Here is a 27,500-nt window from a genome sequence, read left to right as displayed (position 1 = left end):
GTTTCGGAACCTGTTCGAACCATCAGGAACTGAAGCATTATTCTTATGACCTCCTGCGCTAGGGTAAGGAGTCTTACCCAGGATGTTCATGCTCGCTGAATCTGAACACCTGTTGATGTTCGCTTAATCCGAACACCTGTTGATGTTCGCTTAATCTGAACACCTGTTGATGTTCGCTTAATCTGAACACCTGTTGATGTTCGCTTAATCCGAACACCTGTTGATGTTCGCTTAATCTGAACACCTGTTGATGTTCGCTTAATCCGAACACCTGTTGATGTTCGCTTAATCCGAACACCTGTTGATGTTCGCTTAATCCGAACACCTGTTGATGTTCGCTCAATCTGAACACCTGTTGATGTTCGCTTAATCCGAACACCTGTTGATGTTCGCTTAATCCGAACACCTGTTGATGTTCGCTTAATCTGAACACCTGTTGATGTTCGCTTAATCTGAACACCTGTTGATGCTCGCTTAATCTGAACACCTGTTAATGTTCGCTTAATCAGAAACCTGTTGATGTTCGCTCTGATCTGGTAAGCCCCCGCTAATACTAGCATAATCCGCTAAGCACACACCAATCTTGATTTTGTCTTCTGTGCAGTTACCAACACTAGCATAATGTGCTAAACAGTCTGTTATTGTCAGAGGTGTACGCTTAATAATGCCAGTGTGGTCCGCTGAATTGCTATCATTGCCAGCATAATACGGTGAGAACTTGATAATGCCAATCTAATATCCTGAGGAATGTTGATTGGTTTATGATTTCGTGAGAAGTCTCTGACATTAAGTCCATCAAACTTCTTTATTTCTCCCGAAACCATAAACGAAATGGGAGAGAACACGTCAGCGCCACCATCAGGTCCTCCAGCTATCTTATCGACTTTGGTTTGGACATATGGAGAGGATGAGTAAAGAGAGGCTAAGGGGATATGCGTGTCGGAAGTGGAGGAAGTAAAGAGGTTGAAATGGAGACCGATGAAGAAACGACAGGGTGGAGTGTAAGGGTTTGAGTTATGGGGTGCCAGGCATTTACGATAGTGAGAGGCGTGCATGGGATAGAGCGAATTAGAGTGATGTGGTACAAGGGGGGCGACGTGCTGCCAATGAGAGTCACGGAATCGTTTTGTGCGGTTCAGCTATACATTTATGGAGCTCTAGTTTCTGTCATGAATGACAACTTAGGAATGGAAGTGAGCAAAGGAAACCCTTCTTGTGCCTGACGCTACCTCACAAATATGGGAAATGACGAATAAGCATGAAAAGATGGAGATAAATCCCATGGCAATTCGGAGTTATGGATAGCAAGATTTAAACTGGGGATGTCCATACAACAAGTGATCAGTGAGGCTAATATAAACTATGAAATATTAGACAAAAGTATAGCATTATCTTCAGTACGTTTTGTCAGACTTTCTCCCTGTGGTCGAAATTCTTTGTGTGGCCATTTGAGGTGATGGAGTCCTCATAACGGTATACCAGCTCTCGGTATGAGAGCTTCCAAGAGCAAGAGAAAGCACTTCTTGATATTGCTTCCAAACACCCGGGTGTGCTAGGGCGCCTCTGGGAACGATGGGAGAGTGGGATGCTTGCCACTTCCCAACAGCCTTGGAAGTCATAAGTAGTTAAACGTGGCTGTGTCTGTATATATCACTTTCTGCTCGTTTTCTATGGATTTATTTCCATGTTTCTAAAATATCTTTTTCCTGCCCTGGCTGGAATGGTTCCTCTGGGTTCGTCGAATAGATGATATGCACGGGAGTGGAAGTCAATGCTGAACACTCAGAGGCCCCGGTGTATACACACCACTTTGAAAGCAACATAGTGCTTTATAGCAGTGACGCATAGTGGACATATATACATATATCTGAAAAAAAAAAATCACTGAGTTATAGAGTGTCAAAAAGTGAGTACATTTTGAGGGGGGACACCCTGTATACAATCACAGTTCAACAGTTCCATCCACAACACTGCAGTGTTGGAGTTGGAGTGGGTGTTTTGAAGTGGTTGCGTTGCTTGACGGGGTGGATGATGTTTGGTAGTTAGGACATCCAGGTACGTAAAGTAATAGACTACTGGTAAGAGGTTTGGTGAAAAGATCGGAGATGTTGAAAGCCTTACGTACGGAGAAGTGCGGCAAAGCGGCCGTAATGGTTAAGATTGCAGATGAAGCTCTCAAGAAGGCGAGTGATGGTGATGCTGATTGGTTAGTCATGTTATTTATAGCTTGTATGGCTCAAAGTGAGGAGTCTGAGAACTGGTTGAAGGCTTGCTTGGTGCCATTGCAAGCTAACAAGGAGGACAAAAAGGGAATGTTGGAGAATACCTGGTGAAGTTGTATGAGGGAGTGGTGATTGAGAGGATGACAACATGTACACAGTATCACACTGGCGAGAAGCGATGTGACTTCAGAAGTGGTAAGGGATGCGTGGATCAGGTGTTTACTTTTGGAAAAAATTGTGAGAAATAGAGTAAAACAAGATTTAGTGTGAAAAAAAAATAGAAAGCGTATGTTCGAGTTGAGAGAAATTAGTTGTGGAATGCGTTACGAATGAATTGTATGGGAGGAAAGCTATTAGAAGAGGTGAAGTGATTCTACAAGAAAATAAGGCATCTATGCGAGTAGGAGGAGAAGAGGAGGCGTGGTTCCTGGTAAAGGTGAGTCTGCGGCAAAGGTGTGTGATGTCACCGTGGCTGTTTGATCTCCTTATGCATGGAGTGGTGAGGAAAGTAACTGCGAAGGTTTTGTAAACATCATCGGATTTGTAGTCTGCTTAGATTGGGAAGGTGAGTCAGCTGCTGTTTGTAGATGACGGCTCTGGTGGCAGACTCGAGTGAAAAAGTGTAGAAGCTGGTTAGTGTCTGAGTTTAAGAGAGCGTGCGAAAGGTGAAAGTTGAAAGTTATGGGAATAAAGTTGAAGTTATCGGGGTTGAGAGAGAGAGAGAGAGAGAGAGAGAGAGAGAGAGAGAGAGAGAGAGAGAGAGAGAGAGAGAGAGAGAGTTTGATTTGAGCGTGAGTTTGGACCTTCATTCTCAGTCATGTCAGAGGTGAGCTCGCTTTCTTATACTGACTAACCACAGACTTTACCTCCAGTACAATCCCAAGCCATTCTTCCTCCTTCCCCTTGAGTTTAGGTTCACCCAGAGCCATAGCATCCAGGTTCTTTTCCACAAACATACAACCTATCTCTCCCTTCTCTTCATCCTATTGACACCCATGCACATTCAGAAAATCCAGTCTGAGCCTTCGAGGGATAATCTTAGCTTGGCTCTTTCTTCTACATCTGACCTTCACGAATGATGTATACAAGGAAGGGAGGGTTTCCAACCCCGCCGCTGTTAACACCCATATCTCGTCGTCTCTCACGAAACACAGGGAATACATGGGTCGTTCCGTAACTACCCTATCCCCCCAAGGAATAAAAAGGAACACGTCATAGAATAATCATGTGAGTTACGTATTGCTAACAGTAAAGCGAAAGATAGACAAAGGGGGTTGAGTTCCAGCGTCCGACGTGTATATGAGGCAGGGAGAAAAACTCTACAGGGAGCTGGACCAGGAGAGGATCATATGATAGCCATTGTGGTACTGCGCCTGGGATCATGTTACGGTGCATTGTACGACACAACTAGAGAGTGTGGAGGTGAGCAAATGAGAGCATTGTTCGTCTGTTCCTGGCGCTACTTCTTTAGAGCAGGAAACTGGGAAGCATAAATATATATATATATATATATATATATATATATATATATATATATATATATATATATATATATATAGTCACTTGTATACCAAATGGCGTTCTAGCTACGTCTCTTCGCTGTAAGTCAACTGACTGTTATATTTCTCTCTTGTGTCTTCCCTGATGATGTGATTATTACACGAAAGTGCACTTGGGAACTTATCGTGTTTCACTTCCCCAGGGACTCATAGGAATATATATATATATATATATATATATATATATATATATATATATATATATATATATATATATAAGTGTAAGCTGAGAGCAGGTTTTCTCTCATGTACATAGAACTGAATACGACAGCATATTTATGGTTATTGATCTTTTTTATGTTCTCTGACTTTCTCAATAATATTCTATCATTAGGTGGCTGCTCTAACACCAGTTGTTCGCAATGCTCCATTGACTACATTCAAGCTCTCGCCTACACACACACAGGCATCATCAGGAATCTACAGAAAAAGAAAAAAAAATTGCGTTACAAAACTAGGATATGATATTGAAAACACAAACAAAATATTAAAAACACTCGGGGAAAAAACACCGTACAAAGTACATCAAAAAGAATAGAAAATACTCAAAGCGAATCAAATTATTTACATCATGAAGGGTAGTATGAATTACAGTCTAAATACAACATATGTAAGTAGAAATATAGAAAAACATAGAATTGAGGAAAAACACAGAAGAGCAATATTAAACGAGTTAGGAATATAGAAAGTCCATCACTAAATACACGAAGTAGGTCAACAGAAACCTTTAATGTGACGCATTTTTTTTTTTCTCTCTGTGTTTTTGTAGATTCCTGATGATGCCTGTGTGTGTAGGCGAGGGCTTGAATGTGATCAATGGAGTATTGCGGACAACTGGTGTTTGAGCAGCCGCCTTACGATAGAAAATTATTGAGAAAGTTAGAGAACATTGGAAAGAAGATTAATATCTATAAATATGTTATCCTGTGGAGCGGGGTAGCGACGAGAATGGATGAAGGCAAGCAAGTATGAATTTTACATGTGTATGTATGTAATGTCGGTGTATGTGTATGTGTATGTATGTATATGTTGATATGTATATGTATGTATATGTGCATGTATGGGCGTTTATGTGTATATATATGTGGATATGAGTGAATGGGCCATTCTTCGCCTGTTTCCTGGCGCGCATAGAAATGTCCAAACAGCCCAAAATAACCATAGAAAGGGCAGAGACGTTTTTAGCTCTGAAGTTATAGGGATAAACCTGATGTTCTACAGTTCCCAGTTCTCGATAACGTCAGAACATAAGTAGAACAGCGAGAACAGTCTCGGGTGGCAGTGTGTGAAGATGAGTGGGGGGGAAGCTGGAGAGCAGATATCATGATCATTATATGCTATAGGGGAGGTAACGTGTGGTTCGCTGGGGGGATACACTGGTACAATGATGGAGTTTGTTTTGAAAAGAATGTGAATCAAGATGTATTATAATTGAAGGACGAATGTTGGCAGCGGTGAAAAGGATGATGTAGAGGAGACAAAGGCTTGGTATGTTGTATATATATATAGATACATACATACATACACATACATACATACATACATACATACATACATACATATATACATATATATAAGTCGGTCTCGTAACCTAGTGGGATGGAATGTGTAATCAGATGGATCGGTGAAAGCGTGGGATTCGAAGCATCAGATGACGGGGGTAGAGAGAGAGAGAGAGAGAGAGAGAGAGAGAGAGAGAGAGAGAGAGAGAGATGTAGAGATCTACGGGAAATACTCAGGACTGGAACACGCATGCGTGGCGTGACAGTCAGAAGACGACACGAGAACTCATTGAAGGCGACGAAACTTGAACTCATGACTGAGTCGCCTTCATACATATTTCGCCCAGTTTGCCTCGGGATGGGAGCGGATGCCCGCCTCTCTCTCTCTCTCTCTCTCTCTCTCTCTCTCTCTCTCTCTCTCTCTCTCTCTCTCTCTCTCTCCACACAGCCACCCACTGGCCCAGAATAACACGCTCACCTCGCACAGTATTGCTTACACAGACCTAACTTTGGGAGGCAAACTCACCCTCCCCCTCGCCTCACTCCACACGCTCACTCGAACTCCCTCCACACACTCACTCGAACTCCCTCGCCCTCGTTAACACTCGCCGTTTTCTTCGCCCCGCGTCCGGAGGCTACCTGTCAACACTCCACGTTCCGTTTTCTAAACCCTCTTTCCTCAGAAGCTCACAGCTATTCCCTGTGAGCGTCCATACTCTCTCAGCGTACATTGCAAGTCGTCCCCACAGCGTCTGCTCTTCGCTTTCAAGGTTGGGTTGTGGCTTGCCAGTGTGGGAGTATGTGAGACATTGAGTGAACGTTTCCTTCTGCCAGTGTGTGTGTGTGTGTGTGTGTGTGTGTGTGTGTGTGTGTGTCCACATACCATCATTGTCACTCCTTCTCTTTCATCTTCCAGTATCTTGATCAGTCTCTCTTCTCTCTCTCTCTCTCTCTCTCTCTCTCTCTCTCTCTCTCTCTCTCTCTCTCTCTCTCTCTCTCTCTCTCTCTCTCTCTCTCTCTCTCTCTCTTCCCTTCACATCTATATCCCCCCCCCACCCCACTGTTTCGATCTATCCTTCAAAGAGTCCTCCTTGCCTTGCTATCCTTCTCCTCGAATGACTTTAAGTTGATGGCATCTTTCACATTCACTTTAAGGCCAAGACAGTGTTGCTGTGTGGTGTGTGCATCAGTGTAACTCTATGTTAAGCCATATCTTCTGCTTTTTCTTATCAACCTCTACTGAACACCTGCGAAGCTGTATGATTAACGTTTTCATTCGATTCCTGCTCTTGCTTGCTGGTAAATTACCTGTTTCTTGTCTCTACTGAGAAGCTAGGTTCATTAGTGAATGACAATGGCCGAATGACTTATTCACATAAATAACCAACTAATTGAATGACAGACTTGTTCGCATAAATGGCATCCATATCTATGACTTATTTATCACTTTGTTGGTAATATGAAGCAGATAATCGTACCGTACTCTTTACGAATCATCCACTCCCTCCATCAGTGTATATATGAAGCAGTGTCATCTTATAGTATACCTGCTTCATGAACCACCAGCTTGATCTACAAGTATACAGATGAAACAGTCTCAACTTATGGTATAACTGCTTCATGAACCACCCACTCGATCTACAAGTGTACAGATGAAACAGTGTCAACTTATGGTATAACTGCTTCATGAACCCCCCACTCCATGCACAAGTGTACAGACGAAGCAGTCTCAGTTCACACTACCACTTCTTCAATGAACCACCCACTCCATTCACAAGTGTATCAGACGAAGCAGTCTCAGTTCACACTACTACTGCTTCAGTGAACCACCCACTCCATGCACAAGTGTACAGACGAAGCAGTCTCAGTTCACACTACTACTGCTTCAGTGAACCACCCACTCGATGCACAAGTGTACAGACGAAGCAGTCTCAGTTCACACTCCTACTGCTTCAGTGAACCACCCACTCACCCACCCACCCACTCCCTCCACATGAGGCTTCGTTGAATGACCCGGAGTCGAGTTTAGCTGTCGCACTATCTCTTTAAATATCACATTAAGGACATTACGTGGCTGAGTCACTGGAACTCTTTTAAAGTCATGTAGATCATTGTGTTATCAGGGCAACGTCTGTTCATGTTGTGTTGCTCCAGTGTGTGTGTGTGTGTGGGTGTGTGTGTGTGTGTGTGTGTGTGTGTGGGTGTGTGTGTGTGTGTTCGGAGCTATAAATGTATCAATACCGAGGCTCAATTTTTGCTGTATTTTGTCTCTGTGAGATACAGAAGACTCGGAGACGCCAGCAGCTGGGAGCTCCGCTGAGGAAGAGGAGAGGGAAGAGTGGTGGGAGCAAGTGTGTGTGGCGGAATGGAGCAGGAGAGATGATGATGATGATGATGATGGAGCATGAGATGATGATGATGATGATGGTGATGATGATGGTGATGATGATGATGGAGCATGAGATGATGATGATGAGATACGTCACAGACCATCGGTGGTCTTTGTCACACACACACACACACACACACACCCTCTGTAGGAGGTGATGTATACACGGTGTGGCTATATAACCGTCAAGTGGCACACAGACGAAGACACAGTCAATGACCCCCCCCCCCCTCTTCACAAGCATGCAGGGGGCCTTTTTATATAGCAGTGGGTCTTCTAATATAGCAGTGGGTCTTCTAATATGGCAGTGTTGCTTCTAATATGGCAGTAGGCCTTCTAATATGGCAGTAGGTCTTCTAATATAGCAGTGGGTCTTCTAATATGGCAATAGGTCTTCTAATATGTCAGTAGGTCTTCTAATATGTCAGTAGGTCTTCTAATATGGCAGTAGGTCTTCTAATATGGCAATGGGTCTTCTAATATGGCAATGGATCTTCTAATATGGCAGTAGGTCTTCTAATATGGCAGTAGGTCTTCTGATATGGCAGTAGGCCTTCTAATATGGCAGTAGGAGTCTTGGCTGCTGGTTGAGTTGGGTGGGTGTAAACATTGCTGGGTATTTGACCCTATGGTTGATCGTGCCATTACTGACCAAAGTCTCCACATCTGATGTTGAATCTTAGAAGAATAATCCCAGATGTAGGGAGGTCAGCCATCAAACCCCCTTTTTAGAAGATTTAGAATTAGATATCAGAGGCACAACATGCCAGAATAACAACTTACAATTTAGTAAGATGTTGTGTGAGGAGGTAGGGAAGGCATGGGAAAGGTGAGGGAATACCACAAACGAAGGAAAATGCTCAACTATAAACGTCTTCAGAAGAGAAAACAGACATCTGTGGGTTCAAGAACTCCCTTGAGGAATCTATTGCTACAACACATGAAGGTTCCGATCTTCATAATAATGTTATGTAAGGACCCGTGGTGGAGCGGATAGCGTTCCTGAGGCATTCACGAGCAGTGCTTGGGTTCGAATCCTACTTGTGGCAGTCGGTCCAATGTCAACCCAGCTGTTCATCCACCTCATAGGAGTTGGTCGATAGATTACGTACCTGGATTAAGATATATATATATATATATATATATATATATATATATATATATATATATATATATATGTGTGTGTGTGTGTGTGTGTGTGTGTGTGTGTGTACGAGTGGATGCGCCATTCGTCGTCTGTTTCCTGGCGCTACCTCGCTGACGCGGGAAACAACGATTAATATCATAATTACAATCTCTAGCGAGCCATAGGTATTTCAGCTTAACACTGGAGGCTTCCTTCTCTGGCCAGAGGAGAGGAGGAGGAGGAGGAAGTGGTGGAAATCCACGTTAATCTCCCTTCGTATTTCACACACCAAGGGGGAGCAATGGGGCAGTTCTTGTGTGTGTGTGTGTGTGTGTGTGTGTGTGTGTGTGTGTGTGGAGAGAGAGAGAGAGAGAGAGAGAGAGAGAGAGAGAGAGAGAGAGAGAGAGAGAGAGACTATCTGTTGTGTTCGACGTATTCTCAATCAGTACACCGAAGTCCACGAACTGTTCAGTGTTGACGTTATCATCCGCCACTGATCCCCAGTGTCATCTGGGATGATTTAATTAGTTTCTTTTAAGTTTATCTAATCCCCTTTTAGGGAGATTCAGCATAAGGCCATAGCACCTAGTTTTCATCATTTCTAGGACTAATAACATCTCAGGATCAAACAACTCTAGGGTATACTAGTCTTTTAAAGGACCTAACTGCTTAATTGCCCTATAGGGTAGTTAGACTATTCTAAGTACGTGATAGCTCACCTCCAACTACAGCTAACCATTATCTGGCCAGTTACATCCCCCCCCCCCCAAAAAAAAAAGAAGCCATTGGTTTGACCATCTATCGAAGTCTTCCGGTAGATAGATATAATTGATTCCTTGGGTTACGTGTTGCTAAATGGGGGGGTGGGGGAACTAGGAGAGGGCCAAGATGAGTCATATTTGGATATTCGGTCAGTGAATATTCGGTTTCTGTGGGTCACCTCGTCTTGCTCGACTGTATGAATATTCACTCGTGTGCTGAATGAATATTCAAATATCCATAGAATTCCTTCTATATTTCTGTATACCAATTGGCTATCGAATTCTTCTCCTTCGATTTCATACATATTCGCCATTTCCCGTATTAGCCAGGGAGCGTTGAGAACAGAGGACTGAGCCTTAGAGGGAATATGCTCACTTGGCCCCATTCTCTGTTCCCTTCTTTTGGAAAAGTCAAAACGAGAGGGGAGGATTTCCAGACCCCCGCTCCCTTCCCTTTTAGTCGCCTTCTACGACACACAGGGAATACGTGGGAAGTATTCTTTCTCCTCTATCCCCAGGGATAATATATATATATATATATATATATATATATATATATATATATATATATATATATATATATATATATTATTTATTTCTATTATACTTTATCGCTGTCTCCCGCGTTAGCGAGGTAGCGCAAGGAAACAGACGAAAGAAAGGCCAAACCCACCCGCATACACATACACGTCCACACACGCACATATACATACCTATACATTTCAACGTATACATACATATACATACATGTATACATCCACACTTGCTGCCTTCATCCATGCCCGTCGCCACCCCTCCACACATGAAATGGCACCCCCCTCCTGACGCTACCTTCCTAATAAAGGAAACGGCGAGCAAGTGCAAAAGAGAGAGGGAGAGAGAGAGAGAGAGAGAGAGAGAGAGAGAGAGAGAGAGAGAGAGAGAGAGAGAGAGAGAATATGTATATTGTACCCAATAGCCAAATTTTTCCTGTTAGTCTTGATTGGCAATTAAACCTTTGCCACGTTGCCTAAATTTCGAGAAATTTATCGCACACGAAACTAGCTAGTTCTTTTTATATCTTTTTCATAAGTGATCGTTATGGTGCGGTCAAAGTATGCTCCAGTCATGGCCACCTCGGGCGAAGGAGAATAAGAAAAAGTTGATAGATGGAGAAATTAATTAAAAAGAGAGGGAAAGACTAAAGGAAAGAAGAGAACTCCTCAGCTTAAGTGTTCGAGGAAAGAAGTAAATATCGTAACGGTCCATCCTCGTACGACTGATCACAGAAAAACTATGGGAAGCAGCATTCACTCGCGTGCCACTGTGGTCCCTTGGTGGCTGGTACACTCGTTAATGTCTCACGATCATGTTTACCTACATCAGGATCTACACTTAGTTGCTCCCTGTGTAGATGTGTGTCAATTTTTAGTGGATTCTCTTTTTTTACGAATTTTGGAGGAATTTGTAAACCTGTGTTTTAAAAATGCGCTGGATCATAGTTATTGGGGAAAGACGTGAGAAGGTAAAGAGTTCCAAAGCTTGGAGGTGTAAGGAAAGAAACAGTTATCAAAACGGCCCACCCTTATGTTGCCTGAAAAGTATCTTTTAAATCTTTTTTTCTTTTCGCTGATGAAAACTATTATTTCCTCCGTAAATTCTCTTTCTAGTTACCCAAAGAATCATGTCGTAATTGAGAAAGGAAAAGAGAAATAGGAAAGAGGAGAAGGTCTTCAGTTTTGCCCTCATCCAAGTTGGCAATTAGCGCTGAGATCCGTCTGGGGACATTTCTGTCTCCATTATCTTCTGCTCAGGCGTGACAAAGGCCATTTGTCTGGGCGGTGTTGTGGAAAACAATGGCCAAAAGGTGAAGCGTTGCGATCCATTGTGCTAACATCATCTCACGGGAATTACCCCAATGGCCTTGAGTCTTCCTTATTCCACCATGCATCACGCTCCATGAGGTACACGGCTCATGACGCTCTTTTGACTCAACTTCCAAACTATTTATTCAATCTTAAAAAAGAATAGATATATATAAACTACGTGGAATAATGAATATTTCTAATAATTCCTTTCTTTTATTGCAAAGTTTGATGCATTTTATTCGTTCATGATCAGATGGTAATTGGAACATCTTTGCTGAAGGCAAAATATATTTGGACACCTGTAATCGTTGTGCAAATTCTATTTCAAAAGAATCTTAATATGAGCAACGAATATCACATGAGAGTATTCGATACTCGTGACTGGGTGTTGTCATCACAAAGTACTCAATCACGATTGGCTGATAAGGAATCTAGTACTATTGCAGCTTCGTATTAAGGGAGTCTGATACGAGCAATGGTTTTTGGAATGCATTTCTAAGTTACATCAAATCACTTATACATAATCAGTCGGATGTCAGGGAGCCAATTTCTTTTTTTTCTTTCTCTCTCTCTCACTTGACAGCTACTATGTTGTGAGCGAGTTAAGGTCATCAGAACTGAGAGAGAGAGAGAGAGAGAGAGAGAGAGAGAGAGAGAGAGAGAGAGAGAGAGAGAGAGAGAAGGGTTGTTTTACAAGCGAATTACCAGACTTCCTTAACAAGCCCCATTGACGACCCACTCCAACCCAGACCCAACCCAAACTGATCATCAGAGCAAACCCAAAATTGTGACCCCCCGAACCCAAAATTACCGTGTGATTAATCCTGACTATATTAATCATATTAATCCTTACTGTTGGTAGTATTGATCGAATGTACCACCAAGTTCTATAAAGTTTAAGGATCTTTTTCTCAAAGCCGTTGATCAGAAAATAGATATATGGGAGACATATATGATCATATGATTCGTATCCACATTGGTGATCAACGTATGATTAATACACTGAGGAAGATTAATGAGAGTTCAATGTTATAATTCATTCACTGTGATTTTAATCACATGATTCGTTGTCCACGTTGACACCCAAGGGATAAATACTGAAGATCAATGAAAAATCAGTGTAATTGATCAATGCTTGTGATTACACATGATTATTAGGAGCGTCTGTAATCACTGATAGCCAAGTACATAATCAGCTTTCTTCTTTGACCTCAAACTACATATTCATCACGCGTGTCATCACATACCATCTCAAATGAACAAGGATATATGAACATACAAGTTAAAGAGGTAGTTGTGACTTTGAGAGACATCATATGTAAGATTATAGACTCTGAGAGGCATCATATGCAAGATCAGAGACCTTGAGAGGCATGATATGTAAGATCACAGACCTTGAGAGACATCATATGTAAGTTCACAGACCTTGAAAGGCATCATATGTAAGATTATAGACCTTGAGAGGCATCATATGTGAGATTATAGACCTTAAGAGGCATCAAATGTGAGATTATAGACCTTGAGAGGCATCATATGTGAGATTATAGACCTTGAGAGGCATCATATGTAAGATTATAGAATTTGAGAGGCATTATATGTAAGATCATAGACCCTAGATATGTGATGGACCCTTAAGTAATTAAGGAGGGTTGTGTACTGTGGCTTAATTGCATACGGAACATCATTAACGCACCAGCAACAGAATGGACTGTGGTGGTGGTGGTCGTCGTCGCCCCCCCTCTATCACCCATTCCACAACTAACTTCATCTTCAGTTGAACGTCATTGGCGTTCCACTCAGAATACTGCGGCAGGCCTCAACGAAGAGCCTTCCACTTCGTTTAAAAATCGTCCATTTCCACGTCAGGAACTTGAGTACATCTTGCCCCACCTGGAGAGGAAGAAGGTGGCCGTGAGCATCCATTCCAAAATGATGATTGACCATCTTGCTGTGTTTATTCTCTCTCCCTTTCGCCACAGAATCGGTCCCTCCTGCGCGACGAATTCTGTCCAAGTTGGTAAGCTCCTGTGTTTGCTGAGGGTGAGCCGTTCGTCCATGCCTTGAGCTAGCCATGTCATGCATCACTTCATACATGTTCTCCACTTTCCCTCGTTGCGTCTGCAGCTTTGTGCCTCCCTCAGGATTATCCTCTGTAAGATCATACATGTCCTGGTACATCCTCTGCAGTGTCGTGTTGATGAACGTGTACATGTAGGAGGATGGCTCCTGGGAAGTAGTGATGACTGAGTGAAAGGTATTGCTGGGGAGACTCAACCTCTCCCCCGTCAGGAGAACCACAGACTTAACGGTCGTCTTCGATGTTGGTTGAGACGGGCGAGTCACGCTGGTTCTCCCGCCGGTGCGGGTTCTTCCGCCGTTCAGAATGCGCCGTCTTCCAATTCTCTTCGACCCACGAACACCACCAGCTTTAGGAAACCTGTTGCTCTGCCTCGCATCATAGTTCTTCGTCAGCTGCTCCTTCAGACTCTGGGTGTCTCGGAAGGCGTCTAAGATGTCTACCAGGGACTCAGCTCCGCAGAAGCCTTCCCCAGTGCCGCCCGCGTCCCGAACTGAGGCGCCACTATGACCACTGGGGGAAGTCTGGTGCTCAGTGGGCAGCAGGACCAACACCTCCCCCTGCAGAACCTCCAGTGTGATGTTGGACAAGTCTTCGCTGAGGAAGTTCTCCAGTGTCAGCCCTGTGGAGACGATACACGTCATGGTGGAAAAGTAATCAAAGGTAATCAAAATATAGTCTCTCAAGATACACGTCATGGTGGAAAAGTAATCAAAGGTAATCAATATATAATCTGTGAAGATACACGTCATGGTGGAAAAGTAATCAAAATATAATCAAAACATAGTCTCTGAAGATACACGTCCTGGTGGAAAAGTAATCAAAGGTAATCAAAATACAATCTGTGAAGACGATACACGTCATGGTGGAAAAGTAATCGAAATATAATTTGTGAAGATCCACGTCATGGTGGAAAAGTAATCAAAGGTAATCAAAATATAATCTGTGAAGACGATACATGTCATGGTGGAGAAGTGATCAAAAATAGTCAAAATATAATCCATGGAGAGGATACACGTCATGGTGGAAAAGTAATCAAAAGTAATCAAAATATAATCTCTGAAGATACACGTCATGGTGGAAAAGTAATCAAAATATAACCTTGAAGATACACGTCCTGGTGGAAGAGTAATCAAAAGTAATTAAAATATAATCTGTGAAGACGATACACGTCATGGTGGAAAAGTAATCAAAATATAAACTTGAAGATACACGTCCTGGTGGAAAAGTAATCAAAAGTAATCAAAATATAATCTGTGAAGACGATACACGTCATGGTGGAAAAGTAATCAAAATATAACCTTGAAGATACACGCCTGGTGGAAAAGTAATCAAAAGTAATCAAAATATAATCTGTGTAGAAGATACATTTCATGGTGGAAAAGTAATCAAAATAAATATGACTCTCTCTGTAATTAGTGAGGTGAATGAGGTGAAGATATTGGGTCTTACTTTACTGGAAACATGAGGGAGCCACCTTATTAGCAATATGAGGTTGTTATCTTATTTAAAGTATGAGGGGTTACCTTATTTAAAGTATGAGGGGTTACCTTATTTAAAGTATGAGGGGGTTACCTTATTTAAAGTATGAGGGGGTTACCTTATTTAAAGTATGAGGTTATCTTATTTAAAGTATGAGGGGCTACCTTGTTTAAAGTATGAGGAAGGGCCACCTAATTTGCAGTATGAGGGGGAACCACCTTATTCACAGTATGAGGGGCCACCTTATTTACAGTATGAGGGGCCACCTTATTTACAGTATGAGGGGCCACCTTATTTACAGTATGAGGGGCCACCTTATTTACAGTATGAGGGGCCACCTTATTTGCAGTATGAGGGGACCACCTTATTTGCAGTATGAGGGGACCACCGTATTTACAGTATGAGGAAGGCTACCTTATTTGCAGTATGAGGGGACCACCTTATTTGCAGTATGAGGGACCACCTTATTTGCAGTATGAGGGGACCACCTTATTTGCAGTATGAGGGGCCACCTTATTTGCAGTATGAGGGGACCACCGTATTTACAGTATGAGGAAGGCTACCTTATTTGCAGTATGAGGAAGGCTGCCTTATTTACAGTATGAGAGGACCACCTCATACAATATGAGGGGGCACCTTATTCACAGTATGAGGGGGGGATCATCTTATATGTAACCTTCCTGCACTCTTACCTTCACAGATCCAGCAAATACAAATACATACACAAGTAAACAATGAACAAGTCACCCAGGATCTCCCACAAGACCAATGGCTGCGCTCCTTCCAGTAGCAGGGAAGTGGTGTAATCATTAAATATTCATAAAATCATCATTTATAGTTATTTTGATATGATAATCATTGATGTATATCTATTATTACCAGTACTAGTACCATTAATGCAATCATCATACATCATACATTATCATGACTCACTATATCATACATTATCATGACTCACTACATCATACATTATCATGACTCACTACATCATACATTAACTGACCAGGGAAGTCCGCCACGAAGACTGCGTCAGCAGCGGGGGAGACGAGCTGGGCCTCCTGCAGGAGGCGCGGGAGGCGGTCCCTCCAAGGGCTGAGGCTGGAGGCCAGGGGCAGCACCCAGGGCGTCTGCGGGGGTGTGAGGGAGGAGTGAGGAAGACTACAGCGCCTTCAGGAGGAGGAGGGTGGTGGAGGAGCAGAGAGGGGTGAGTGAGAGGGAGGTAGATAATACAGCAGAGGAGAAAAGTAGATCCTGGAAGGAAGTAGACGAAAGTAGAGTAAATGAAGAAGAGGATAAAAGAGAGGAAGGAAAAGAGAGGAGGGGGATAGAGTAAGTAGGAAGATCGCGTCTGAGGTAGAGAGGAGGAAGACGCGAGTTGGACGAACCCCAGAGGGAGGGAGACGTATAGGAGATGGGGGAGGTGAGAGACATCTCCACCCCCAGTGGCGTGATGGGGAGGAGGTGCTGTGAGAGATTCTATATCCAGTGGCATCAGTGGGGAGACCAGCTAGCCAGCCAGCTAGGTAGCCAGCTAACTAGGTAGCCAGCCAGCTAGGTAGCCAGCCAGCAAGGTAGCCAGCCAGCTAGGTAGCCAGCTAGATAGCCAGCTATCGAGCCAGCCAGACCCCCTTAAATGGTGAAGGGAACTTACGAAATTCGTAAGTCTTTGACTGACTGACTGACTGACTGATTGACGTAAGTACATAAGTCTTCCAGTCCAATATCTTGTCCTAGTGATGTAGGAAATGGTAAAGGATATATGTATATATATATGGTAAGGATATTTAATGCATGTATGGCTCATGGTGAGGTGCCTGAGGATTGGCGGAATGCGTGCATAGTGCCATTGTACAAAGGCAAAGGGGATAAGAGTGAGTGCTCAAATTACAGAGGTATAAGTTTGTTGAGTATTCCTGGTAAATTATATGGGAGGGTATTGATTGAGAGGGTGAAGGCATGTACAGAGCATCAGATTGGGGAAGAGCAGTGTGGTTTCAGAAGTGGTAGAGGATGTGTGGATCAGGTGTTTGCTTTGAAGAATGTATGCGAGAAATACTTAGAAAAGCAAATGGATTTGTATGTAGCATTTATGGATCTGGAGAAGGCATATGATAGAGTTGATAGAGATGCTTTGTGGAAGGTATTAAGAATATATGGTGTGGGAGGCAAGTTGTTAGAAGCAGTGAAAAGTTTTTATCGAGGATGTAAAGCATGTGTACGTGTAGGAAGAGAGGAAAGTGATTGGTTCTCAGTGAATGTAGGTTTGCGGCAGGGGTGTGTGATGTCTCCATGGTTGTTTAATTTGTTTATGGATGGGGTTGTTAGGGAGGTGAATGCAAGAGTTTTGGAAAGAGGGGCAAGTATGAAGTCTGTTGGGGATGAGAGAGCTTGGGAAGTGAGTCAGTTGTTGTTCGCTGATGATACAGCGCTGGTGGCTGATTCATGTGAGAAACTGCAGAAGCTGGTGACTGAGTTTGGTAAAGTGTGTGAAAGAAGAAAGTTAAGAGTAAATGTGAATAAGAGCAAGGTTATTAGGTACAGTAGGGTTGAGGGTCAAGTCAATTGGGAGGTAAGTTTGAATGGAGAAAAACTGGAGGAAGTAAAGTGTTTTAGATATCTGGGAGTGGATCTGGCAGCGGATGGAACCATGGAAGCGGAAGTGGATCATAGGGTGGGGGAGGGGGCGAAAATTCTGGGAGCCTTGAAGAATGTGTGGAAGTCGAGAGCATTATCTCGGAAAGCAAAAATGGGTATGTTTGAAGGAATAGTGGTTCCAACAATGTTGTATGGTTGCGAGGCGTGGGCTATGGATAGAGTGGTGCGCAGGAGGATGGATGTGCTGGAAATGAGATGTTTGAGGACAATGTGTGGTGTGAGGTGGTTTGATCGAGTAAGTAACGTAAGAGTAAGAGAGATGTGTGGAAATGCGTGGTTGAGAGAGCAGAAGAGGGTGTTTTGAAATGGTTTGGGCACATAGAGAGAATGAGTGAGGAAAGATTGACCAAGAGGATATATGTGTCGGAGGTGGAGGGAACGAGGAGAAGTGGGAGACCAAATTGGAGGTGGAAAGATGGAGTGAAAAAGATTTTGTGTGATCGGGGCCTGAACATGCAGGAGGGTGAAAGGAGGGCAAGGAATAGAGTGAATTGGAACGATGTGGTATACCGTGGTTGACGTGCTGTCAGTGGATTGAATCAGGGCATGTGAAGCGTCTGAGGTAAACCATGGAAAGCTGTGTAGGTATGTATATTTGCGTGTGTGGACGTATCTATATACATGTGTATGGGGGTGGGTTGGGCCATTTCTTTCGTCTGTTTCCTTGCGCTACCTCGCAAACGCGGGAGACAGCGACAAAGCAAAAAAAAAAAAAAAATATATATATATATATATTATACATTTCCTTTTTTCCATAGCCAGAGGTTGAACCATTATGTGACATTCATTTTTTTCATTCATTTCAAGCTAGAAGTTTCAGTTTTTTAAATTGTTTCTTACATTTCTCATATGTATATATATGTATGTGTGTGTGTGTGTATAGGTGCGTATGTATGTGTATGTGTGTGTATGTGTATATGTATATATATATGTATATTATCCCTGGGGATAGGGGTGAAAGAATACTTCCCACGTATTCCTCGCGTGTCGTAGAAAGCGACTAGAGGGGACGGGAGCGGGGGGCCAGAAATCCTCCCCTCCTTGTATTAACTTTCTAAAATGGGAAACAGAAGAAGGAGTCACGCGGGGAGTGCTCATCCTCCTCGAAGGCTCAGAGTGGGGTGCCTAAATGTGTGTGGATGTAACCAAGATGTGAAAAAAGGAGAGATAGGTAGTATGTTTGAGGAAAGGAACCTGGATGTTTTGGCTCTGAGTGAAACGAAGCTCAAGGGCAAAGGGGAAGAGTGGTTTGGGAATGTCTGGGGAGTAAAGTCAGGGGTTAGTGAGAGGACAAGAGCAAGGGAAGGAGTAGCAATACTCCTGAAACAGGAGTTGTGGGAGTATGTGATAGAGTGTAAGAAAGTAAATTCTCGATTAATATGGGTAAAACTGAAAGTTGATGGAGAGACGTGGGTGATTATTGGTGCATATGCACCTGGGCATGAGAAGAAAGATCAAGAGAGGCAAGTGTTTTGGGAGCAGCTGAATGAGTGTGTTAGTGGTTTTGATGCACGAGACCGGGTCATAGTGATGGGTGATTTGAATGCAAAGGTGAGTAATGTGGCAGTTGAGGGAATAATTGGTATACATGGGGTGTTCAGTGTTGTAAATGGAAATGGTGAAGAGCTTGTAGATTTATGTGCTGAAAAAGGACTGATGATTGGGAATACCTGGTTTAAAAAGCGAGATATACATAAGTATACTTATGTAAGTAGGAGAGATGGCCAGAGAGCGTTATTGGATTACGTGTTAATTGACAGGCGTGCGAAAGAGAGACTTTTGGATGTTAATGTGCTGAGAGGTGCAACTGGAGGGATGTCTGATCATTATCTTGTGGAGGCTAAGGTGAAGATTTGTATGGGTTTTCAGAAAAGAAGAGTGAATGTTGGGGTGAAGAGGGTGGTGAGAGTAAGTGAGCTTGAGAAGGAGACCTGTGTGAGGAAGTACCAGGAGAGACTGAGTACAGAATGGAAAAAGGTGAGAACAATGGAAGTAAGGGGAGTGGGGGAGGAATGGGATGTATTTAGGGAATCAGTGATGGATTGCGCAAAAGATGCTTGTGGCATGAGAAGAGTGGGAGGTGGGTTGATTAGAAAGGGTAGTGAGTGGTGGGATGAAGAAGTAAGAGTATTAGTGAAAGAGAAGAGAGAGGCATTTGGACGATTTTTGCAGGGAAAAAATGCAATTGAGTGGGAGATGTATAAAAGAAAGAGACAGGAGGTCAAGAGAAAGGTGCAAGAGGTGAAAAAAAGGGCAAATGAGAGTTGGGGTGAGAGAGTATCATTAAATTTTAGGGAGAATAAAAAGATGTTCTGGAAGGAGGTAAATAAAGTGCGTAAGACAAGGGAGCAAATGGGAACTTCGGTGAAGGGCGCAAGTGGGGAGATGATAACAAGTAGTGGTGATGTGAGAAGGAGATGGAGTGAGTATTTTGAAGGTTTGTTGAATGTGTTTGATGATAGAGTGGCAGATATAGGGTGTTTTGGTCGAGGTGGTGTGCAAAGTGAGAGGGTTAGGGAAAATGATTTGGTAAACAGAGAAGAGGTAGTGAAAGCTTTGCGGAAGATGAAAGCCGGCAAGGCAGCAGGTTTGGATGGTATTGCAGTGGAATTTATTAAAAAAGGGGGTGACTGTATTGTTGACTGGTTGGTAAGGTTATTTAATGTATGTATGACTCATGGTGAGGTGCCTGAGGATTGGCGGAATGCGTGCATAGTGCCATTGTACAAAGGCAAAGGGGATAAGAGTGAGTGCTCAAATTACAGAGGTATAAGTTTGTTGAGTATTCCTGGTAAATTATATGGGTGGGTATTGATTGAGAGGGTGAAGGCATGTACAGAGCATCAGATTGGGGAAGAGCAGTGTGGTTTCAGAAGTGGTAGAGGATGTGTGGATCAGGTGTTTGCTTTGAAGAATGTATGTGAGAAATACTTAGGAAAGCAAATGGATTTGTATGTAGCATTTATGGATCTGGAGAAGGCATATGATAGAGTTGATAGAGATGCTCTGTGGAAGGTATTAAGAATATATGGTGTGGGAGGAAAGTTGTTAGAAGCAGTGAAAAGTTTTTATCGAGGATGTAAGGCATGTGTACGTGTAGGAAGAGAGGAAAGTGATTGGTTCTCAGTGAATGTAGGTTTGCGGCAGGGGTGTGTGATGTCTCCATGGTTGTTTAATTTGTTTATGGATGGGGTTGTTAGGGATTAAATGCAAGAGTTTTGGAAAGAGGGGCAAGTATGAAGTCTGTTGGGGATGAGAGAGCTTGGGAAGTGAGTCAGTCGTTGTTCGCTGATGATACAGCGCTGGTGGCTGATTCATGTGAGAAACTGCAGAAGCTGGTGACTGAGTTTGGAAAAGTGTGTGGAAGAAGAAAGTTAAGAGTAAATGTGAATAAGAGCAAGGTTATTAGGTACAGTAGGGTTGAGGGTCAAGTCAATTGGGAGGTGAGTTTGAATGGAGAAAAACTGGAGGAAGTGAAGTGTTTTAGATATCTGGGAGTGGATCTGGCAGCGGATGGAACCATGGAAGCGGAAGTGGATCATAGGGTGGGGGAGGGGGCGAAAATCCTGGGGGCCTTGAAGAATGTGTGGAAGTCGAGAACATTATCTCGGAAAGCAAAAATGGGTATGTTTGAAGGAATAGTGGTTCCAACAATGTTGTATGGTTGCGAGGCGTGGGCTATGGATAGAGTTGTGCGCAGGAGGATGGATGTGCTGGAAATGAGATGTTTGAGGACAATGTGTGGTGTGAGGTGGTTTGATCGAGTGAGTAACGTAAGGGTAAGAGAGATGTGTGGAAATAAAAAGAGCGTGGTTGAGAGAGCAGAAGAGGGTGTTTTGAAGTGGTTTGGGCACATGGAGAGGATGAGTGAGGAAAGATTGACCAAGAGGATATATGTGTCGGAGGTGGAGGGAACAAGGAGAAGAGGGAGACCAAATTGGAGGTGGAAAGATGGAGTGAAAAAGATTTTGTGTGATCGGGGCCTGAACATGCAGGAGGGTGAAAGGATGGCAAGGAATAGAGTGAATTGGAGCGATGTGGTATACCGGGGTTGACGTGCTGTCAGTGGATTGAATCAAGGCATGTGAAGCGGCTGGGGTAAACCATGGAAAGCTGTGTAGGTATGTATATTTGCGTGTGTGGACGTATGTATATACATGTGTATGGGGGGGTTGGGCCATTTCTTTCGTCTGTTTCCTTGCGCTACCTCGCAAACGCGGGAGACAGCGACAAAGTATAAAAAAAAAAAAAATATATATATATATATATATATATATATATATATATATATATATATATATATATATATATATATATATATATATATTGCTATGAGTAGACGGGGAAAATAAAACACGATAAGTTCCCAAGTGCACTTTCGTGTAATAATCACATCATCAGGGGAGACTCAAGAGAGAAATATAACAGTCAGTTGATATACAACGAAGAGACGAAGCTAGGACGCCATTTGGTAAACATGCGATTGTCCAAGACTGACTGTTATATTTCTCTCTCGTGTCTCCCCTGATGATGTGATTATTACACGAAAGTGCATCTGGGAACTTATCGTGTTTCATTTTCCCCGTGGACTCATAGGAATATACTTGATCACGCACAAAATTTTGATCCTTTCCAATACATATAAACAGTTATACGATATATTATCTTCAAAAAAAAATGAATAAGACATTGAGGAAGAAGAAAAATATTAATGAGATAATTTTAAGGAAGATAATGAGACTGGGATGGGTGGCTGAAGATATATCTAATTAGAAACACGTCTTCTACGAAATGTTCACCAATAACATCAGCAGAACATGAACTCAGAACTTTCATCTCTTTTTAAAGAATTAAGAAATTTACAAAAATAAGTTTAGATTGCTGAGGAAGTACGTATGTAGGTTTTTTTATGGAATTAAGAAACAGGTTTACGATTGGAATCTCCCGGGTCGTCTTATAAAGAGGGTTGGATCCCATCGTCTGAGAACAGGAAGGAAGGGTTTAGCAGTCGGTGTGATAACACCTGTGAAGTGTGAGGGGTATAAAGTGTGAGGGTACGAAGTGTGAGAGAGTGAAGTGTGAGGGTATGAAGTGTGAGGGTACGAAGTGTGAGGGTACGGAGTGTGAGGGTACGAATTGTGAGGGTATGAAGTGTGAGAGTACGGAGTGTGAGAGCGTGAAGTGTGAGGGTATGAAGTGTGAGGGTATGAAGTGTGAGGGTACGAAGTGTGAGGGGTATGAAGTGTGAGGGTACGAAGTGTGAGAGTGAAGTGTGAGGGTATGAAGTGTGAGGGTACGAAGTGTGAGGGTATGAAGTGTGAGGGTACGAATTGTGAGGGTATGAAGTGTGAGAGTACGAAGTGTGAGAGCGTGAAGTGTGAGGGTATGAAGTGTGAGGGTATGAAGTGTGAGGGTATGAAGTGTGAGGGTACGAAGTGTGAGGGTAAAAGTGTGAGAGTGTGAGGGTATGAAGTGTGAGGGTATAAAGTGTGAGGGTATGAAGTGTGAGAGAGTGAGGTGTGAGGGTATGAAGTGTGAGAGAATGAAGTGTGAGGGTATGAAGTGTGAGGGTATGAAGTGTGAGGGTATGAAGTGTGAGGGTACGAAGTGTGAGAGAGTGAAGTGTGAGGGTATGAAGTGTGAGGGTACGAAGTGTGAGGGTATGAAGTGTGAGGGTACGAATTGTGAGGGTATGAAGTGTGAGAGTACGAAGTGTGAGAGCGTGAAGTGTGAGGGTATGAAGTGTGAGGGTATGAAGTGTGAGGGTACGAAGTGTGAGGGTATGAAGTGTGAGGGTATGAAGTGTGAGGGTATGAAGTGTGAGGGTACGAAGTATGAGAGAGTGAAGTGTGAGGGTATGAAGTGTGAGGGTATGAAGTGTGAGAGAGTGAAGTGTGAGGGTATGAAGTGTGAGGGTATGAAGTGTGAGGGTATGAAGTGTGAGGGTACGAAGTGCTAGGGTATGAAGTGTGAGAATGTGAAGTGTGGGGGTATGAAGTGTGAGAGTATGAAGTGTGAGGGTATGAAGTGTGAGGGTATGAAGTGTGAGGGGTATGAAGTGTGAGAGTACGAAGTGTGAGAGAGTGAAGTGTGAGGGTATGAAGTGTGAGGGTACGAAGTGTGAGGGTATGAAGTGTGAGGGTACGAATTGTGAGGGTATGAAGTGTGAGATTACTAAGTGTGAGGGCGTGAAGTGTGAGGGTATGAAGTGTGAGGGTATGAAGTGTGAGGGTATGAAGTGTGAGGGTACGAAGTGTGAGAGTGTGAAGTGTGAGGGTATGAAGTGTGAGGGTATGAAGTGTGAGGGTACGAAGGGTGAGGGTACGAAGGGTGAGGGTACGAAGTATGAGAGAGTGAAGTGTGAGGGTATGAAGTGTGAGGGTATTAAGTGTGAGAGAGTGAAGTGTGAGGGTATGAAGTGTGAGGGTACTAAGTGCTAGGGTATGAAGTGTGAGAATGTGAAGTGTGAGGGTATGAAGTGTGAGGGTACGAAGTGTGAGGGTACAAAGTGTGAGGGTATGAAGTGTGAGAGTATGAAGTGTGAGGGTACGAAGTGCTAGGTTATGAAGTGTGAGAATGTGAAGTGTGAGGGTATGAAGTGTGAGGGTACGAAGTGTGAGGGTACAAAGTGTGAGGGTATGAAGTGTGAGGGTACGAAGTGCTAGGGTATGAAGTGTGAGAATGTGAAGTGTGAGGGTATGAAGTGTGATGGTACGAAGTGTGAGGGTACAAAGTGTGAGGGTATGAAGTGTAAGAGTATGAAGTGTGAGGGTACGAAGTGCTGGGGTATGAAGTGTGAGAATGTGAAGTGTGAGGGTATGAAGTGTGAGGGTACGAAGTGTGAGGGTACAAAGTGTGAGGGTATGAAGTGTGAGAGTGTGAAGTGTGAGGGTACAAAGTGTGAGGGTATGAAGTGTGAGAGTGTGAAGTGTGAGGGTACAAAGTGTGAGGGTATGAAGTGTAAGAGTATGAAGTGTGAGGGTACGAAGTGCTAGGGTATGAAGTGTGAGAATGTGAAGTGTGAGGGTATGAAGTTTGAGGGTACGAAGTGTGAGGGTACAAAGTGTGAGGGTATGAAGTGTGAGAGTGTGAAGTGTGAGGGTACAAAGTGTGAGGGTATGAAGTGTGAGGGTATGAAGTGTGAGAGTGTGAAGTGTAAGAGTATGAAGTGTGAGGTACGAAGTGCTAGGGTATGAAGTGTGAGAATGTGAAGTGTGAGGGTAGGAAGTGTGAGTGTACGAAGTGTGAGGGTACAAAGTGTGAGGGTATGAAGTGTGAGAGTGTGAAGTGTGAGGGTACGAAGTGTGAGCGACACCCACCTGCTCCCAGGGAGACCACGGCGCCTGGAGGATGTCAACGGTAGGGTCGAAAACCCTCTGTTGGAACCTGTGATTAAGGGACTTCCAGACGTCGAAGTAGAGGGAGCTTAGATCGACGCCCCTGGCTGCCAGCCTCTCCCTCAGACATCGACCATATTGAACAGCCATGTCGGCGTGGCTGGTCCAGCGATGGCTGTTCAGCCACACCTGTTGAACAAAAGGGGGACGCAGAGAATGGCAGTGTGGAGGTGTGTGAACAGTTTGAACAGATGTTTACCCCTGGGGTAAATCACACTGTTCCCACTGCATATAATCAGCAATTATAACAAAAGCACATATACCCTACCCACTACGGTGAACAGTTGAACATCCTTTGCGTTGTTTGAACAAACTGTTAAGAACAAACGAATTCAGAAACATTGTCTTTTCAGAAGGTAAACACATACTTTCTTATAGGTACAAACCATGCCATGTACACTGTGCCCACTAGGTACAAACCAAGCCATGTACACTGTGCCCACTAGGTACAAACCAAGCCATGTACACTGTGCCCACTAGGAACAAACCATGCCATGTACACTGTGCCCACTAGGTACAAACCAAGCCATGTACACTGTACCCACTAGGAACAAACCAAGCCATGTACACTGTACCCACTAGGAACAAACCATGCCATGTACACTGTCCCCACTAGGAACAAACCAAGCCATGTACACTGTCCCCACTAGGAACAAACCATGCCATGTACACTGTGCCCACTAGGAACAAACCATGCCATGTACACTGTGCCCACTAGGAACAAACCATGCCATGTACACTGTGCCCACTAGGTACAAACCAAGCCATGTACACTGTACCCACTAGGAACAAACCAAGCCATGTACACTGTCCCCACTAGGAACAAACCAAGCCATGTACACTGTCCCCACTAGGAACAAACCATGCCATGTACACTGTCCCCACTAGAAACAAACCAAGCCACGTACACTGTCCCCACTAGGAACAAACCATGCCATGTACACTGTACCCACTAGGAACAAACCAAGCCATGTACACTGTACCCACTAGGAACAAACCAAGCCATGTACACTGTCCCCACTAGGAACAAACCAAGCCATGTACACTGTACCCACTAGGAACAAACCAAGCCACGCCCACTGGGAACCCACTGGGAAGAAGAAACCAGATACATCACCCACGTTTGGATCAAGGTAGAGCTTTTCCCCAGTGTCACCCCTGATTCCAGTGATCTTGATGTGCAGTGTGTCCCAGGAATGGACCATCATGTCCCAGCTGTACCCATACGGGCCGTCCGTCCACGTATTGTAACCCTGAAAGAGTCATTACCAGCCTCTGCTGTAACCCCAGGATACAGTAACACATTACAGAAGTGGAAAATACAGTGTGGTACAACATGACTTGTGTGGTAAGGACACAAGGGAAGTTAATGGTTTGTTTATCATTGTATGAATTAGCATTGTTGACACTGACTGCGTAAGGTAAGGGGGGTTAGGGTAGTACATGGGGCAGTACATGGGGAGGGCAGTACGTGGTTGGGGCAGTACCTGGGTTGGGGCAGTACTAGGAATGGAGCAGTACCTGGTTGGAAATAGCACTTGATTGAGTAGGTTGAAAGTGGGCTGCCAGGACACTGAATGGGGCAGTACATTAAATGGGGCAGTACATTGAATGGGACAGTACTTGGGTAAGATCAGCAGTACCTGGGGAGTAAGAGAGTACCAGTACAAGGGAGGGTCGTACCTTAGTGATGGAGTGGGTGAAGGGTAGTACGAACTGGAGTACAATGTACATCATCACTAGGAGACTTCGCACCTTCTGTTTGGTCGACACGCATCCTCCTTCGCCTGGAAACCACCGACGCCCTTTACTACCCTTCCCTCCTACAGCAGCGGGGCGCCCCCTGGGGGACGCTAACACCACCTCAGGGTCGTGTTGACCCTGGGCCCTTCACTTAGACTTGACCCCGCCCCTTAGGGGTATACCATAGCAGATGGTCATGGTTCGAGCGAGTGGGTCTTGTGGAGGGGGGTTTGAAGACAGTGGTCCTGGGCTTGGACAGACACAGACAGACAGATAGACAGACAGACAGACAGACAGAGAGAGAGAGAGAGAGAGAGAGAGAGAGAGAGAGAGAGAGAGAGAGAGAGAGAGAGAGAGAGAGAATGCCTACACATGAACAGATATGAGTGTAATGACCATTTTGCTTTGGCCATTTAACATAATATGTTTCCATGAACATGACCTGGAGCCACCATACCCCCCCCCCCCACACTTATGGGGGGGCATAATGGGTCTCTCTCTCTCTCTCTCTCTCTCTCTCTCTCTCTCTCTCTCTCTCTCTCTCTCTCTCTCTCGACATGTGAGGAGGCGCAGCTTGCTATACATGCCCCGGGTCACCACGGCTCCTCTGGCTTCTGTCATAGCCTCGAACAACACCCAGGACTACTGGCATAGCCCCTGACAGCCCCATGACACCCAGGGCTACTGGCATAGCCCCTGACAGCCCCATGACACTCTGGGCTACTGTCATAGCCCCTGAC

At 44.0% G+C, this 27,500-nt stretch overlaps 2 protein-coding genes across 4 annotated transcripts in view; one reads left to right on the top strand and one right to left on the bottom strand.

The window, feature by feature from the left end:
- LOC139764671 (uncharacterized) overlaps positions 1-27,500 on the top strand; it is a 295,861-nt gene that overhangs the window by 185,626 nt on the left and 82,735 nt on the right. The gene's annotated exons all lie outside the window — the stretch shown is intronic.
- Positions 11,706-27,500, bottom strand: part of GC (gamma-glutamyl carboxylase) — a 44,965-nt gene continuing 29,170 nt past the window's right edge. The window contains exons 9-13 of the mRNA XM_071691545.1: positions 26,701-26,804; positions 26,139-26,270; positions 24,940-25,146; positions 15,969-16,092; positions 11,706-14,105 (exon numbers count right to left, since the gene is read on the bottom strand). Of these exons, the coding sequence (XP_071547646.1) occupies positions 13,177-14,105; positions 15,969-16,092; positions 24,940-25,146; positions 26,139-26,270; positions 26,701-26,804 (1,496 nt within the window). The 3' untranslated portion in view covers positions 11,706-13,176. The remainder of the gene's footprint in view (positions 14,106-15,968; positions 16,093-24,939; positions 25,147-26,138; positions 26,271-26,700; positions 26,805-27,500) is intronic.

This window comes from Panulirus ornatus, chromosome 50, assembly GCF_036320965.1.
Source record: "Panulirus ornatus isolate Po-2019 chromosome 50, ASM3632096v1, whole genome shotgun sequence".
Lineage (NCBI taxonomy): Eukaryota > Metazoa > Arthropoda > Malacostraca > Decapoda > Palinuridae > Panulirus > Panulirus ornatus.
The sequence above is the reverse complement of the archived record's forward strand: the minus strand, read 5'-3'. Positions and strand labels throughout refer to the sequence as shown.